This window comes from Sparus aurata, chromosome 13, assembly GCF_900880675.1.
Source record: "Sparus aurata chromosome 13, fSpaAur1.1, whole genome shotgun sequence".
Lineage (NCBI taxonomy): Eukaryota > Metazoa > Chordata > Actinopteri > Spariformes > Sparidae > Sparus > Sparus aurata.
In genome coordinates, this window is record NC_044199.1 from 34,438,480 (window position 1) to 34,457,442 (window position 18,963).

General features: G+C 46.1%; 1 protein-coding gene across 1 annotated transcript in view; it reads right to left on the reverse strand.

Annotated features, from left to right (window-relative positions):
• LOC115593872 (Krueppel-like factor 7) overlaps positions 1-18,963 on the reverse strand; it is a 64,135-nt gene that overhangs the window by 8,555 nt on the left and 36,617 nt on the right. Inside the window, exons 2-4 of the mRNA XM_030437544.1 lie at positions 17,672-17,998; positions 16,560-16,736; positions 428-508 (exon numbers count right to left, since the gene is read on the reverse strand). Of these exons, the coding sequence (XP_030293404.1) occupies positions 428-508; positions 16,560-16,736; positions 17,672-17,998 (585 nt within the window). The remainder of the gene's footprint in view (positions 1-427; positions 509-16,559; positions 16,737-17,671; positions 17,999-18,963) is intronic.

Below are 18,963 nucleotides of genomic sequence, written 5' to 3' on the forward strand. Positions count from 1 at the left end.
GAGGTGTAACAGCTGTGTAAGCTGCCGTTTCAATATTTGTAAGTGTGAAACTCCTGGATATTTAACAGGACGCCGGGACATTTTCCAGCCGTGTTTTTGGCGACAGAAGCCGGTATTCTAATCCCAAACAAGATGTTTTCCTAAAACTGACCAAGCGAGTTTTGTGCCTAAACTGAACCAGAACTTTAAGGAACACTGCCTGAGAATCTCCAGTGAGGAACAATATGTCCTGATCCAGCTCAGCTTCACAGATATCGTATATTTTTTAAGGTATGACCACATCGTTCAGTCCATTAGGACCGACTACGCTTGCTTCACTCTGATCGATGCTTTCATTTATGTTGCATCAGGCGTTTCGGTGCTACGCCCTCGTTTCCTCCTCCTCCTCCTCCTCCTCCTCCTCCTCCTCCTCACAGGAACGCAGCACCCTGTTCTCCTCTGCAGCCACCCAGGGCTCAGCTGCCATGTAGCTCGAGAGCACTGGGAACAATGGCTGCTGTGTGGGACACTGGGGGGGGAGGTGGGGGAGAAAGTGAGAGACAGAGAGAGACTGGTACTGACTGTGGGAGAGAGAGAGAGAGAGAGAGCTGCAGCGAGCTTCCAGTCCAGAACTTGGCCTCCTTCCAGTTCAGCTGAGCGTAGCTTGGCTCTGGGTGAGGAGGAGAGGGTGGAGACTCTGCTACGCCCTTTAAACGGGTCACACAGTTCAGCCGGAGGCTCGGCTGTGTGATGGTGGACGAGGACGCAGATGTAAAGGTTGGTAAACATCCTCCTGCAGTCAGCTCCATTATAAAGGCAAATAAGCACCATTACAGCAGCACTGCTGGTTCAGTGCATCACAGGTGACTTTCAGTACGTCCACACGTCTTCTGCTTTACAGGAAAATGTCTCGGAAGACCTTGAAATATTTTCAAACCTCTCGTTTATCCCACGTGATGTTCAAGCTCTCTGTTTTAATCCAACACACGGATAAGAACAGAAGCTGAACACAAGTTGAGTCAACAGGAATGTAAAGAGCTCTCACAGTCGAAACAACATGCAGCAGGACAACACACATACAACCTGCAACAGACCTGCAACAGACCGACTGACTGACTGACTGACTGACTGACTGACTGACTGACTGACTGACTGACTGACTGACTGACTGACGAGGAGGAATCTCAGGACCTCAACATAAAGGCAAATGTGAGAGGAGAGAGAGGGATAGGAAACTGGACAAGGACAAGGGAAGGAACGAGGAAAGGGGTTAGGAGGGGATTAGGGGTAAGGGAAAGAAAGGGAAGGAAAGGAAAGGAAAAGAAAGAGGAAAGGAAGGAGGAAAGCCTGGGGGAGGTGATGAGGGAGTTAAGAGGAATAAAAAAGGGGGAGATGAGCGAGCAGAAGGAGGCGAGGAGGCTGTAACGTGATTACAGAGACGGACTGAAACAGAAAAAAATGGAGAAGAGAAAAAAAATCTGAAAAGAAACTGAAGTGTGAAAGAAGTGAGGGAGTGGATGAGGCAGAGAGAAAGAGAGAAAGAGACAAGAGGGAAGGAGTGGGTGGGAAAGGCCTGGCGTTGCCATGGAAACTGGGAGCTATCAGCTGACTCCATGTTTTTCCGCTCGTTCCCCACCCACCTCCCACCACCCGACTCCCTTCCCTTCCCCTCCCAGTCCATTCCTCTTTCCATCGCCTCACCCCGTACTTCTCCTCTCCTTCCTCCCTTTATTTTCTTCTCTCCCTCCGTCACTACCACACCCCTTTCACCTTTCTCACCCACACCTCCCCGCCTCCTCTCTCTCTCCCTCTCTACATCAACCACACCCTGGTTTCGTCTCTCCTCGCCCTCTCCTCCATCTCTGGCTTCATTTCCACTCGCTCGCTCTCCTCTTCTCCTCTCAGTTCAGATTTAAACCACACCTCTTTAAAAACAAATCCCCAAAAGAGGAGATGGAAGAGAAAAGCCTCACCGGACCGTTGAAGCTCTGCGATGAGAGGAAACGAGGAGAGGAACTTTCTGATTGGAGGACGCAGAGACGAGGAGGACGTATAGCTGCTCGTTAGCATAACAAACTCGTCCTGGCGCTCTTCATGTGTGTCAGTCTGAACGATATGACCAAAATCTCACATCCTGAAATATATAATTCACTACGACGTGAGCGAGTTGTAAGACAACCATGTTTTTGATTGTCGTATAGCACAGCTTCTCCTTCCTGAAGGCTTTGAGGAGAAACCTTGAGATCAACGCAGGAACATTTTGCATCAAACAACTCAGCTTCCTCTCTGATGTCATAAAAGACATGAAATATATAATCTTATTAAGATTCTTCTGCAACATGTGAATTTTAGTAATTGTTGCATTAACTCCCACATTAACCTGAAAACTGAAAACTATGATTTTAGCATCACAAACCTGTCGGATTATAAAAGGAAACTTTTCTTACAGAAAATGTTTCATTAAGAATGTAATTACTGATCTTTAGACATGAAACATTTCAGGTTTAAACGAGTGTTTGACCTGACAAGAAGTTTCTCATTATAACATAAATATATAATGTTGAATCTCTTCCTTCTCAGCCGTGTCCACTTCTCTCTATAGAGTCTTGTTGTGAACAGTTTGACACGTGAACGACACAGATCGTTCAGGTCTTTTCTGGGAGTTAATCCACAATAAAAAACATCCACAGCCACTTCAGCCTGCAGCTTCCTGCTCCACCCAAACCTACACAAAGGCCTTCTTTATCACATGTTTCTATACAGAGGATCCACATTTCATGTGAAAAATGATTATTAAATCAAAAATGAAAAGAAATACAGCAACTTCTCTGCAAGTCAGAGATGTTCTGACCGCAGAAGAAACCGTCGACGTCTCTGATTCAACACGACGAGACACTGAACTTGAAATCTGAACGTTCCCCTGAAGTAAAAGTCATTGTGTTGTTTGTGAGTCAGACGGCGACACGAGGAACAATCACAACAATCTGCAGAGCTAAATCCACCTGGAGAACACCGAGCGTGTGATGGAACACGAAGACATGAAGAAGAAGCCTCGCTCGCTCGCTCGCTCGCTCTCAGTTAAATGGGTCAGCCAGTCGGCGCTCGCAGTTAATTCATGTGATCTGTGAGTTGAATGGAAGCTGGTAGCAGCTGTGAGACAGACAGTGAGTCCTGAGGACGTTCATCATGTGACCACAGAGTCTCACACAGTTAATGTAATGATGGATTTACAGTCATATACAGCTCTGAGATCAGCCACTCAGTGTGAACAGAGTTATGGTACAGAATGTATAATTCCAGCACAATATTCAGAGTTTTATCATTTCCTTTAAAAAGACGAGCAGCTTTTTCGTTTCCTGACAATTTGGGCGACACTGACATGTTTGTGTGTTTGAGTTATTTGTCACTTGAGCATTTGAAGAGAGAACATGAAGGAACTGGAGAAATACTCTGTCTCTCTAAACGATCAAAACTAAAAATATCTCAAAATCTAAAATATGTGCATCGTTCAAATAACTCTGAGCGTGTTGAGAAATCTGTTGGATCAATCTGAGGACGTGAAGCATTTGATCTGATTGATGCTCCGAGAAAATAACATCAGCATGAGCAGCAACACTGGAGCTGAAAGGGTTAGCACAGGGTAACCAATCAGCTTCTCCGTCACTTATTCATGACAGGTTACACAGGTGAGGTCAACAGCCACAGCTCCTGTACCAAACTCCCTTTGATGAAAATGCCGTTTAATGCCTCGTTCTGTGGGCTCGCTGACAGACGGCTGGTAAACATCATGTTTCCGTTTCTCCGTCAGGTGGCAGATATTCACCTCATCGATCCAAACCGGCTCAGATTGACTGATTTTTACACAATACTGAACACGATTTGTCAGTTTTCTTAATTATTAAACAGCGATGATAGTCGTACAGACGCTGGTAACTCGTGTGCTGGTCACCATTGTCTCTTATCAATCTCAGGAACTTTTCCACAAACTGTAACTGATATAATAAATTACTTATTACTTCAGCTGCACAAACTACAGCTGCAGGTTCAGTTTCAGTTTACAGGCTGTCGTTGTGCCTCCTCCTGAAGTCTGGCTTTCTATTGATCCAGGATCGATCAGGTCAAACACAAACTCTGATCGCTGTCACACGTCTGCAGCATGAAGACGCAAAGTTCAGGACATCATGTTTTTATTGGCTCATTAGTGTGTTTTGGTGCATTTTCCTCATCAATATGTGAGATTACAGTTTATTACTGTTTGTTTCTTCGTGAAGGAGCGTGGACCTGATGTCACCGGACACGTCTCACATCTCAACACTCTCTGGATTTAATGCAAACTTATGTTTGTTTTTAAAAAAATCACAGAGCAGATTCTCAGATTCTCTCTTCTACGACGAGCCTTTCTGTTCTTTAACGTCTCATTTCCAACAATCAATCAAACATCACACAGTTATGCAAAACACAAACCACGCTGATAACATGTTGTTCCCTCCAGTGGAACAAACGCATTTTAATCTTCAACATTCTTCTATGGAAGTGCAAACGGGGGACTTCCAAACGGACTTTCTCTTCCTGGGTATTTGGTGGGACAGCGCCAGAACTTTCTGCCCAGATGGTGCCAGAAGGAACCAAACAACAGACTCAGTAATTCTACACCTGCTGCACCCGCTGGTGGAGAATCTGATCCTGTGTGGTAAAGTAAAGAAAAAGTGGTCTAATGGGCTTTCAGTCAAAGTCACTGTTGTTGTTTTATTTCTACAGGAGATCAATAAGTCCTGAGGTGAGACAAACAACACTGTGTGCGTGTGTGTGTGTGTGTGTGTGTGTGTGTGTGTGTGTGTGTGTTAAAGGTGAAGGGGGAGGGAAGAAGGGGTGAGGAGATGAGGAGGGAGGCACCTTTAGTATTGATTTTCTGAAAGTGTTTAGGCATCAATGTCGTCTGTGATCAACACGGCTTACTTATGACTTTTTAGGGGACTGACTTCCTGTGTGTGTGTGTGTGTGTGTGTGTGTGTGTGTGTGTGTGTGTGTGTGTCTCAGGCGGTGGAGTGTGAGGGCAGATATGGACGATAGAATGAAAACAGAGCAAAAACAACAGCTGGGGGAGATATTAACCACGGAGCACGCAGCCCCGCCCAGCACACACACACACACACACACACACACACACACACACACACACACACACACACACACAGCTCCACCTCTCACACCCTGACCCACCCAATGACACGCCGGCGGCCCCCACCCTGCAGCCTGCAGCCTGCTCCTCTCTCTCTGGTTCACCCACCTGTTAGCTCACTGATAGCTCGGCGCTAACGCTGCTCTCATGTTACCCAACAGGAGTTGGTTTCCTGGGTGCTCGGTAACTTGCTCGCCCACACAGATCGTCCTGACTGTAACCTTTAAAGCAAACTTTACTAAAGTTTTCAGAACAGCTGTGCAGCTCACGGAGAAAAGAAAAATCCGCCTTCAGATGACCATAAACCTGCTGCTAATCACGACACATTTCAGAATTCTGGTTGAGAATTTCTGCTAAATCTAAAATAAATAAGTCAGTGTGAGCAGGAAACAGGTGGAGGTGAGCGGAGGAGTCCAATTAAGATCCCGACTGTCTTAATTATGCATCAGTGGCAAACAGCATCATGTCTGTTCACCTCGTAATTAATGCCAGCACTGAACATGATTTAAATATGTAGGCGTAATTAGCAGACCATTACTGAAGTGCTGTTTTTAATGCAGCGCCAATTAGGAGCAGCATTAGTATTTAACAAGCCTGTCGATGTATAGATGCTTCATGCAGTTATAGAAGACGTGATAGAAATGACATGCCGTGAATTATAAGCGCCTGTGAGACGTGGAGCTGACCGTCCATCAGCATGTTGGAGATAATCAGTGAACTGCTCCTTTAAGGATATAAAAGAAGTTGGAAATATTCAATAAATCACTTGTCGCTCGTGTTCAGGGCTTTGTGTTGTACAAAGTGTGTTTCCAACGTCCCGTGCTGCCGTGCTACAAACATGCGATGCTCCCGCTGACCTTTGTCTTCACTTCTTTATAAATACTTTACATAACCGGGCTGAACTGGACTTGTTTGAAACCTGTCTGATTGTTTGTGCTGCTACGCCCGATCCACTCACACGCTGACGGCAGTCTGCAGCAGCTCCACTCCTTCTCTCCACAATGAACTTATTAAATCAAATGTCATCGTAACTGACAGGCAGACAATAACAAAATAAACTCTCCTCCATTGAGACCTTTGAGAATTAAACTGTAAGCATCAACTTTTATTACCCATGAAATTCATCAGGTCAATCATCAGTTTCCTACGTTTCCCAGCATGCTTCCCTGTGACCTTTATGAGAATGTGCCTGAACCTGCTGAATCCAGCTGTTGAGCATTATGAGTCGGTGAAGACAGCGAGCCTCGCAGGAGTTCAGAGGTCAGGACAGTCTGAGAAGCTCAGCTGACACGTCAAACATCGACATGTAAGTCAGTGTATCTGTAGGAACTCCTGACATCGTCTATTCAGACGGAGTTTCAAGTGAAGCAGTCAGTTTCCTTTTTCAGTTGTAATGTCACACAAAAAAAGAAACGATGAACGATGAGGAACTTAAGAAGAAGATATTTTTATCGGTACAAAAACCTGCAGAAACATTTCTCTCCTGAGGCTGAAGAAACTTCAGCTTGTCTATTAATCCGTCCATTCGTTCAAACTCATCACGTCTATGAATGGAAAGCCACAAACTTCTTTGCTCGGCCGTCGTGAATCTTTCAACACCAGAAACGCTCGTTAAAGACGCCGTCGGCGCCTGCGACGCCTCGGCGTAACTCAGGAAACAGTCTGTTTGTGCTGGAACCAGCTGACTTTATCTCACCACGGATTATTTCACTCGGTTTAAAAACACCATATTTTTAGAGCTGAATGGACTGAATGACAGGATTTCTGATGAGGTCAGATGAACTAGGAGCGGTTCGGTCTGGTGCAGTTCTTTACTCAGACTAACCTGCCTATGAACATAACAGACTCTTTAAGGCTGTTCGGACCTGATATCAACATCCGTCCTGACTGATCCGATCACGAGTGGGCCGCTCTGAGTCCAGGTGTGAGCACGCATGTAAGTTCTGATCAGCCAGACCACATTCAGAGGAGACCTGGACCACATGTGACCACAAGGCCACACTAAAGGAGCATCTACTCAACTGGCATCCTCTGTGAAACAAGAGGAAGCAACAACATCCACAGGAGCTGCAACATCACCAGACTCCCTCAACAAACCGCACAATTTTGAGTGTTGCTGCATGAGAAGGAACTTTACAAATGTTGTGAATCACATTCTACAACAAACTCTAAATCATTGTCTCCTTCTTGTAAATTCAGCATTAAATCCGAACATGAAGTTGTTTGTTTCCTTGTAAAAAAAATTACAAATACACTTAGCAATAACCGATATAGGCTACTTCTTTGTCCCCGTGGAGAAAGTCCCCAGACTCCCTTAACAAATGTGTCAGTTTAGTGAGTTGTTGAGTTGGAGACACTTTATAAACTCTGTGAAACTCTGTCTCTGACTCATTCTGCATTATTTGGACCTTCTTGTTCATTCAGCAAATGTTCTACATGAACTTCTTTCTGACTTTGAGTAGAAACATGGAGTCTGTTTGTTTCAGTGATGTACGGGTTTGTTTCATATACAGCAGGAAGTGACATCACATCACAGGTGGTCACTCAGACGCTCGTTAGTGTCAGCTGTGAACTGACTGACTGATATCAGGTCTGTTTCCTCCTTAAAGACACTTTGTGATAGCGATTATAAAGATTATCTGCTGCAAGACGACATGATTCATCAGCTGACACACTGACACACGACGACATAAAAATAACCACATGGTCGTACCTGCTTCCTGTCCAATCAGAGCAGCTGTTTGTTTTGTTTTGTTTTTCCACTTCCTGGAAGCTCTGCTGTAGAGGAAGTGGGCTGCCAACAATGACATCATCGTCCTGCACCAGCAGAGGGAGCTGCATCTGTCCACTATCTGCACCACATTCATCCCCCCATCATCATCATCACCATCATCATCATCTTCACCATCATCATCATCAATATCGTCATCACCATCATCATCATCACCATCTTCATCATCATCATCATCATCATCGTCATCACCATCATCATCATCGTCATCACCATCATCATCTCTCTCTGCATCCCAAAAAGTGTGAATGTGCCGTCGACTCAATGGATTGATGCTCAACGATGGACTCACACACATAAACACACATGCACTGACGAACAGTCATGCTAGCAAAGCCCTCCTGGCAAAAGCACAGCAAACAGGCCTCTAACCTCTCATGTCTCACACACACACACACACACACACAGACACACACACACCTACACACACAGTGGGAGTAATAGAGAGTGTGTATACATGTGTGTGATTGTGTATGTGTGTGTTTTGTGGCCTGTCTTTGTGCATGAGTGCTCCTGTTTGCTGGAGGACAACTGCCTTGTTTATGTGCATACATCAGTGACACACACACGCACACACACTGCACACACACACACATGCACAGAAGACCTCATTGTGTGTGTGTGTGTATCTGTGTGTGTGTGTGTCTCTGTGTGTGTATAAGAGAGAGAGAGATTACAGGCCTATTCACTGTGCTGTGCTGGCAGGTATTCAGTGTGTGTGTGTGTGTGTGTGTGTGTGTGTGTGTGTGTGTGGGTGTGTGTGTGTGTGTTCGCCTTTGGCTGAGAGAGAGAGAGGGAGGCTGGTCTGGAAAGGTGGAGGAGGAAGAGGAGGAGAAGTGAGGAGGGAGGAGGAAGGAGGGGGGAGGGGTCAGGCTACACAGTCTTTTCGGCAACTCCCGCCAGAGCCGTGGTTGCCATGGTGACGGGGCGAGCGGAAGCAGAGCCTCCCTCGACATATCCTATTAGGGCGAGAGAGAGAGAGGAGAGAGAGTGAAGTGTGAGAGTTGGAAAGAGAAAGTAGAAGAAGAAGAAGAAGAAGACGAAGAGGAAGAAGAAGAAGAAGAGCGATGGCGGGAGAAAGATGAGATGAGATAAAGAGGCGTGTGTGTGTGTGTGTGTGTGTGTGTGTGTGTGTGTGTGTGTTGAAGAGAGACAGGAAGTCGTCTGGTAACTTTGGCGAGGAAAAGTCATGACGAGGCCGCAGCATGACATCCGACCTCCTTCTGACAAACGCTCGTCAACCATCCAGCCTGTTTTAATCAGCACATTTCTTCATCTCATGTATCTCAACTTCCTCCAGCCTGAACCTGCTCATGAGCAAGGCACTTCCCCCCACACTGCTCAGCGGCCTATATAGTCGTCAATAATCCCAACATGTCCTCTCGACTGGAGGTTCAAGGAAACAGTCAGAAATCTGGATACATAAAGACCGTTTCACTGTGATGTCGTTTCAGGATCACCCTCAATTACTGCACGTCCACTTTAGGTTTACGCAGGACAGTCAGGATGGAGGCGTGTAATGTTTTAAATCTGGAGTAGAGCTCAAGAGTTAATCAATAAGTTGTATTCTGATGATCGATTGATCGATAGGGAACATTATCTGGTTTCTTTCCTCCTCAATGACAGTAAACTGAATATCTTGTTGTGGACAACGCGACACATTTGATGATGTCATCTCAGCTTTGAGAAACACTGACTGACTTCATCGATTAACCGATCAATCAACACTAACGATGATTGTTAGTTGCAGCTCTTCATCGTCTTCTGATGAGTTTTATTGCTGCAGTCAGTCCGTGAAGAGATCTCATTCATCCTCTTGTGCTACTTTTTCAGTTTTGATATCTGTATTTTTTCCTGTGCGCTCTTAGATGTGTTGTGTCCCTGGTGGGCCACCGTACACAAAGAGTTTCCAAAAGCCGAAAAACCGGAACAGTCGAACAATCGGGTTCCTAGTTTGTTTACGGGGACGATGGAAACGAGTCCTGATGTGAAAGTGACAACAGAGAAGCTGAACATGAACTGAGACGAGAGGCGTTTAAGTGTTTGTCGTCTCCCGGAGGAGCGAATACCAGGAGGATCTGCTTCCTGGAGACTTTATCTGGGGACAGGAAACTCCACTCCCCTCTGTTAGAGGCAGCCACTGAGGTGTGGTCAACACACACACACACACACACACACACACACACACACGCAGACGCACACACACACACACACACGCACACACACACACACACACACACACACACACACACACACACACACACACACACACACACACGCCCTCTGCTTAATGATCCCTTACGCAATCCTACTCCACCCAGCCCCCACCCTTTACTAACCCAAACCATGCCACAACACACACACACGCACACACACACACACACACACAGACCCCTCCCCCACCTCCCCACAGCCTCATGTGAACACACACACACACACACACACACAAACAAACACAATTCTGCTTTCACTCTGAAATGTAAAATGCTTTTTAATCAGCCACTCAGGGTTCGTTTTATATGAATGTGGCGTTCATGGGGTCAAATTGCGTCTCTGCACCGACCACTTCCTTCTGCTGCAGCCTGATGATGATGATGATGATGATGATGATGACACACCTTCTGTACATCAGTTCCTACATTCAGCAAAACTGATGATCGACTGACGATCAATAAGAAACGAATCATAAGTGTGGCAAATAAACAGCCTCAAAACAACCAGTAAAGAGACGAGACCAACAAAATAAGTGTGACAGCTTTAAAGTTTTTATCGAGGTGTTTCTCTGTTTCTGTTGAGGGAAACTGTGAGACTGTTCTGTGTTTCCTTCAAATAGTTATTCTGTCATTTGGCATAATCCTGCTGAATGAAGCCTGTTGGTGAATTAAAGAGGTCTGAACATTAAACCTTGAGGAACTGGAGCAGGTCACATGTAGTTTTGGATGTCTGAGTGCTTTCTGGAGAACAAACAGAGGAGAAGCTTGTTTTGTGTGATGAGTCGTTCAGAATACAGAGTTCACAGAGCTGCAGGCGACGTCGATTTGGCTTCTTCACCACCAACCACCTAAAAACAAAAAGCGCGTTGGCTCTGCAGCGAACGATGACTGAGCTGCTAATACTACACAACCTTTGTTACGAGTCTAAACAGGTTCAGTGCAACTTTGTGTCTGATTCCTTGGAAAAAATAGTTTGTTGATTATGCCAATTTTTTAGGTGGGAACAAAACAACAGCACGGGAGCATCGGCTGAACGAGTGATTCATGGAAACGTGTGCCAAGGTCAACTGAGTTTATCTGTGAATGTGGGATCATTCCTCATTTCCAACCTCACTGTAAATCAGTCAGTCACATTTTGGCATCAAATTAGCAAAGTAGTATTTAAGTTATTGACCTCTGCAGCAGTTAAAGGTGTTCTGTGGCGATTTGCTGTTTGCTGTCGCGCCAAACTGAAAAGGAGCAATCAGCAATTTCTGCAGAAGACACTTAATTGTTGAGCTTCGTTCCCAGGTTGTCAGATACCAAAGCCAATGCCTCCGTTTCAACATGTATAATTGTGAAACCACTGGATGTTTTCAACCAGACGCGATGTATTTTCCAATGTTTGGTTTGAATCTATTCTGCTGCTGGTCGTGGAGACAGAACGAGGCGCTTTAACCCGAACCGAACGGCTTCGTTGACACAACATACATTAAACCGTGAAGTTGCATCAGAAGAACCGTTCGCTTTCTGTGTGCTGCTGATCAGATCGACTCTGCAGAAGCTGTATACTCGTGTTGTGAAGGTTCAATGTTCAACCAAACTGTGACCTCAATGACGACAAACCACCGCTGACGTTCAGAAACATCATGTTTGGCTCCATGTTATGTTGAGTTTGTCATGACCTTGTTTGCTGTCTTGTTTTCTGGCTTCTCCTCACTGTCGCTCTCTGTCAGATTTCACATCTAAACACAACTAACTCGACCTGCCGACGTGATGTCGGAGCACAATTTTACTTACTAACGGACTTAAAACCACTTTGGGAGGTAACACAAACGCCCTGATGTCGCTCAGATGAAGCTCGGCTGGTTTCCTGTCCTGGATGTGACTTCCCTCTTGACTTCTCCTCCTATCTCCCCTCACAAGCAGACCACTCCCTGCTGACAGGGCCGAGCCCACATTCTCACATACCATCACAAACGCAAGTCCAAGTCTGTATTCAGCCTCGAGGACAACCTGGACTGGAAGGTTTCAATGATGTCACAACATTTGCTCTGTAGGTTCAGCTAACAGACTCAAACTGTAGTCGTCCATGTTTGACAGGTAACTAACAAGCACTCCACCTGACAGGAAGTCCAGCTGAGAACATGTTTCATGCTGGATCCGACTGAAGACAGAACTCCTCTCCTCACCTCAAGTAGTTTAACTCATTCTCTAATTCATGAATTTACAGGACATGCACTAAAATCACTGCCAACCTAAATGTACAAATATAAAAATCTGTTTTAAATATCAAAACTCAAAAGCTAAGTTTGGATGATGCAATGCTGCCATCACTCTGTTTAATACATGTTTAAATAAAGAACCAGTTTCACAGTGCTGTACATTGTGATCAAATAAGGACTCTTCCATTATTTTACCAGATATCTGTCAATAAACAAACAAATCTAAAACATCAGTAACAAACATGTCTTTTATTAGTAATTGTCACTAATTGTATCTCATCTTATAACTTTGTAGTTAAAGTATTAAACGTATATGAAACAGTTTCCTCTACTAAATGAGACAAAGAAAGAATTGTGGGTAAGATAGCAGAATATTCATTGTTTGACATCATTGTTTTTAATCTTTGACCTTTTGGATCATCACAAGTCAAAACTTCACCATTTTATCCAATTAAACATTTGCCTACACTCGGATCCTAACTGTTGCATTAATGTCTGAGTTTTGGCCAAAATGTGTTTTGTGTGGTCACAGTGACCTCTGACCTTTGACCTTTGACCGCTGGCATTCTTGGAATATCGCTTTCACAAGAACGGGACGGACGGACAAACATGAGACACATGATGCCTCCAGCGTCCACTGCTGCCTGCTCGGAGGCATAAAATCATTTTTATAAATTTTAATTAAATAAGTGTTTTGTCCGATTCTAGTTACCGATTAGTCATCATATCCTACATCAGGCGTCTAAAGTCTCAGTCTGTAACTGTTGAAATTACTCATTTTTTACAGTGTACTCTTCATGCATGCTAACGTGTTAGCATGGCGCACAGATGGTACGTGTGTTCTCACTGTACTTTATTGACCTTCTCACTTGATTTTATGGCCACAGTCAAACAAACATCTCTTCAGCTGCCCGTCACTGTCTCTGAACTCAGCCTGTTAGCATCGTTAGCATTCCTCATGTAAACCAAAGGGAGCAGTTAGCCTCAGCGTCGGTCTCCTGGCTGCACGGAGCCGACAGCGTGATGAAAAACGGGAGAAAAAAACATCTGAGAGCTCAGCGGAGGACAAAATGGATGGCAGTCATAATCCTGCAGTGCAGCCTTTCCTTATCTGACGTCCACACCCTCTCCACCTCCACCTCCACCTCTTTACACTCCATCCTATCTCCCCTCTCTCCATCTGCACCATCTCCTCACCACCAGTTTGTTTCTCTTCTCTCTCCTTTCCCACAGCGTCCTCTCTTCATACCTCACCACATCCTCCCTCCTCCCTCCTCAGTATGGTGGCTGCTGTAGCGTGCCCGTGACTCCGTCAGGCTTCACCTTATCATTACCGCTCACGCCCTTCATTCTATGGCCTCCTCTGTCTCCGATTATAACAGGTTGCATGGACCTACCCATCAACTACACACTGAAGTCAGACATGTCAAAGGTGTAGCGACATGCCTGCGCTGCTCACCTGTAAGCAAACACTCCCAACGTAAATATTGCTTATGATTAAATTTAATAAGCATTAAGTCTAGCCACAGTGTCGCTAATCAGGACAGGAAGTCACAGCCGCAGTCCTCAACATGAGCTGTGAGAAGCAGGTCTGTCTCTTCTAACCGTCATGAGCCGGCCAGTCAAACATTCATCAGTGAGAACGAGGCACTGAAACCTCCCGTCGTCTCCACCATCACTTCCTGACAGCTCCTTTCATTCAGGACAAACCTTCAACTACATCTGAGCTCTGAGTGTTTCTGCTGCTGTCAAAATGTTGTTTACATCCAAACATTCATAAAAACAGGCCGAGATCAGTTCACCAAAACAAAATGCAGATTCGTCTGAACTAAGAAGCATCCATATGGTGAAGTGCTCTTATTATTTGACATCAGCGGCCTGCTAAAGAAATGTAATACATGAAGGATGTCACAGGATTTATGGACACAGAGATTTCAGTGATCACAGACGCATCAATCAACTCCAACAGCTCCAGAAATTAAAATCAAAGTCCAAAATACAGCCGCTCACAGAACCAGGAACTGAAAGTCAAATCTGGAACGTTGTGCGAAGAACAGACTGATGAAGAGGAAAACAGAAAATAAAGACATCACAGACAGAAGAAGAAGACAAAGCAGCAACATGCACTCTAACAACTGATACTCAAAGTAGTACTCAGGTACAGTACCTGAGTAAAAGTACTTAGTTACATTCCATCCCTGTTTATCTGGCATGAAGTGAGGACGTGGTAACATTAATATTAAACTCGTCTTCGATGAACTGTTTGTGTTATTTTGTCTCTTCTGAATGACCTGAAGGGTAACTCCACCTATTTTACCCGACGCCTACATTACCCACAATGCATCTTATCCACTGGGCGACATCACTGAAGGTAATTCATCAGATAACATGCAGCTTCCTCTGGAGCCACACAAGGCTCTGTACTAGCTTCCTCACACGTCAACAGTCTCCGTTTAAAGGCTCAGACTGTTTACACCAGTCGAATCCTCCGAGACATGAACGTCTCACATAACGTAGATTCATGTAGGAAACGAGGAGTGGACCTACAGACGCGAGCCCTCCCTCCCCCACCTCAGAGAAGCTCCCGGCTTCACTGTACATCAACAGCAAAAAGCTCCGCGCTCTGATTTAGTTTCATGTATCAGCAGACGGTCTGACCCAAATAGTACAATCCTGAGAAATCAAACCACCGGGGCATTACGGCGACATGCAGGCCGACCCAGCAGGAGGAGGTTCTCCTCTCCTGTCAGGGCGCCTCGGTGCTGCCGTGACCTCTGACCTCTTCTCCGTTTGCTCCACAGAGCTTGTTCTCCTGATGTTCTGCCTGGAAGTCACTCAGGATTAAAACAAGCCAGAGGTCAACGCGGCCGCTCGAAGACGACACGCTGTGAGAGCAGTCAAGTGTTCGGTCACAATGTCTGCTTCATGATGTTCTACGCTTCAGGGCCTCCGTCAGGAACACCTGCTCCACCCACACAGCGTCCTGACATCACGCCATCATCGCTTTAACGTCAGAAAACAAGTTTTTATCTGTCTGGTTCCACATTTATCCATCCACTGCTGCCGCAGACGGACAGACGCTCCAGTCAGTCACTTCAGCGCTCCAGACATCCTGCTGAATCATATCTGACGCAACACTGTGCAGACATGACGGTCGTAGTCGAACAGGCTCATCATTCATCAAACAACAGTTTTAGTTTCACTTTAGAAACTGAATTTCTTCAGGAAACAGGAACGGGAACAGGAACAGATCAGTTATTTCAAGATGTCAACCTTTGTTCTGTAAAACTGCGGAAGGTATTTTTCATTATCGTCAGTGGAAACAAACTCATGGAAATAAATCAGTCAAGTGTAAACATTTCTTTCTAATGTGAAAAACCAAGAAGAAGAGGAAGAAGAAGAAGAAGAAGAAGGTGGAGGAGAAGAAGAAGAAGAAAAAGCAGAACAAGAAGAAGGAGGAGAAGAAGAAGAAGGCAGAGGAGAAGAAGAAGAAGCAGAAGAAAGCGGAGGAGAAGAAGAAGAAAAAGCTGAACAAGAAGAAGGAGGAGAAGAAGAAGAAGAAGGAGGAGAAGAAGAAGAACAGACGATATCGCTTCAACTTTTCTACATCTCCACAAAACTAAGAGCTCAGAAACTCGTGACCTTCATCACAACCATCATCAGACTCCTCCTCCTCCTCCTCCTCCTCCTCCTCCTCCTCCTCCTCCTCCTCCTCCTCCTCCTCCTCCTCCTCCTCCTCCTCCTCCCCTCTGAACGTCGCTGTACCTCCGTCACCTCCCCGTCACTCCTCCACCTTCAGATCTCCATCTATCATCATGTCATCAACCAAACAGAATTTCCATTTCTCTCAGCCCGCCCACCTTCACTTCCTCCAAACCAGAACCAACAAAAATAAATCCTTACTAAGTTTGTAAAGTTTGGAACGAGGACCGATGACTAACATGATGTCGCTGCTGTGTCGGCGGGACGACTGATCACAAACCTACAGTCGTTTTCTTCAATTACAGAAAATAATAAACGCAGCTCCTTGAATAAGACGAGGAAACAGAAAGCTGACCTTTCATCAGACTGCTGTCACAGGTAAATACATACCTGGGAGTTGTCGCTCACAAAGAGCACACACTCCTGTGAACCGCAGCACAGCTTGTACAAACACTTTTATTCAGGAGGGCAATCAGAAGGCAGTCTCTGACATGTTTACTCTGAATGATGAACACAAAGACTACAGCCGGCAGCCAGCCAGCATCACCAGCACCTGAGTGACAGCACAACACCTCCACACCACCAGGTGGAGGTAGTCTGAAGTAGTGCCAGCGCTTCTGATGGACAACATGTGTGATGAGACGCTCTCCGACGACCCCGACAGGCCTCTGCATCAACACAACAGGGGGTCCAACATGGAGGATTCACCTGTCTCCACCTGACAGAGCAGGAGGCGCCTGCCTGGTGATGGTGGCAGTAAAACCGTGCAGCTGATTACTTCACAGAGTTGTAAAGTCCTTCAGAAACTGATAGCAGAGTTGAGACATCTGCTGAACCTTCTAACACAATAATCTGCAACTCTAACTGGACTTCTTGTGTGATATCTCTTCATCTCTCTGGTACATGAAACACCACACGACCACAGAGCTGTTTTGTTCTGCACCGCCACCTAAACCCTGATCAGATAAAGAGTCTTGATCCAAAACAAAAACCACCAACGTCAGTTTCTCACCGCTTCGATTCGTCTGTAGAAAAAGAGTCAAATACAACAGAACGGTCCACTCCTGAGCGTGTTTCTGGTTTTCTATCAGTTATGATGAGCAGTCAGATGATCCAGCAGGTTGTAAACAAGCTGAGAAGATACAACTTTACTCGTCATCTTCCTCTGAGGTTTGTTTACGACCGGTCTGATCAGCTGACTGCTCCCGCTACATGTAATTAGCCTTTAGCGATACTTTTCCCAGATTCCAGCTGTTAACTTGGTGAGTACAAACACTTGTTGATATTGAGCCATGTTTCCTGTTCATCCTTCAATAAAAAGAGTGACTACAAGAGTGAATCAAGAGATAATTGGCCACATTCATTCTCAGCTCATCAGCGACTCATGTGTAAATCTTGCTGTCGACATCGTTGTGAAGCTCCCAGCTGAGCTCCTCCTGTCAGATTAAATCCCTCGTGTGAACTCGACCTGATCAAACTCGTCTGATGAGGAGCGAGTCTGCGGCCACACCCACCTGACTCTCCTCCATCCATCTGTCCATCCACAGATGCTCCGCCCTCCTCTAATCAATCAACCAATCAGCTCCCTCCCGCCCCTCCTCACCGTGCACTCCATCTCCTCTGGCTCCGGTTTGATCTGTACGGAGGGCATGTCTGCCTTGCCCTCCTCCTCCTCCTCCTCCTTCTTCTTCACTGACTGTGTCGCCACTTCCTCTCGCTCTTCCTCGCCGGCTTCCTCCTCGTCCTCCTCCTGCGGCGGCCGAGGCCTTGTCGCCGGCTCCTCCTCCTTCTCCTCCTCCTCCTCCGGCGGCGGCGATGACGATGGCGGCGGCGGCGGCTGCTGGTGGGTCAGGGCGCTCTGCTTGGCCGAGCTCCTCTGCTTCTTCTGGGCGCCGCCGGCACTCTTCTTCTGCTTAGGAGTCGACTGGCACTGAGGAGGAGAAGAAGAGAAGAAGAGGAGAAGGTAAGAAGAGAGGAGGTGATGAGGAGAAGAAAGGGGGGAGGGGGAAGGAAAGGGTGAGAACAATTTAGGGAAGAAAAGCCAAAACTTCCAGGCCAGGGGGGGGGGGGGGAGAGTGTGGAAGGAGGGGATTTGTTAAAGGATTTGAAGAAGGAATGAGGAGTGAAGGGAGCAGGGGAGGAGAGGAAGAGGAAGAGGAGGAGGAGGGGAGATAAGAGGAGGAGGAAGACAGGTAGGGGAGGAAGCAAGACAGGAAGTGGCAGGCTAGAGTTAGGAGGGGGGGAAACACATGGCAACAAGAATTACCTCTGCTCTAAAAACTGCTGCAGAAAAAAAACTCTCTGAAAAACCTGCCAGGAGGGGGGTTAACACACACACACACACACACACACACACACTCTCACACACTCACACACACACACACACTGTTTGAGAAAAGATAGAAAATTAAAGGCAGAGAGGAGGCAGAGAGACAAAGGCCTAATCCTGAGGCTGCCACTGAGGGAATGAGAGCGAAAGAGAAATAACAGAGGCTCAGAGAGAGAGAGCAGGGAGGAGTAGCCGTGAACTGACCCCTCCCTCTCTTTCAGCGGCAGGCAGGCGGACACACCCTTTTCTGGAAGCCAACACACACACACACACACACACACACACACACACACACAGAGAGAGAGAGAGAGAGAGGTGTGGGGAGTGCCGAGGCAGAGCGACTCGACACACACACACCCCTTCTCTTCTTCTTCTTCTTCTGTCTCCATTTTCTCTCCGTGTCCACTTCCTCTCTCTCTCTCACATTTAAAGGACTTCTTCTGCGACAGATAAAAAGCCGCAGAGGAAACTTATTAACAGGCCGAGTGAACCGAGCTGAAACGTTTCTAAACATGTAAATCATCTACTGGAAGGTTTTCCAGTGGATGTCAGCGTGAACTGACAAC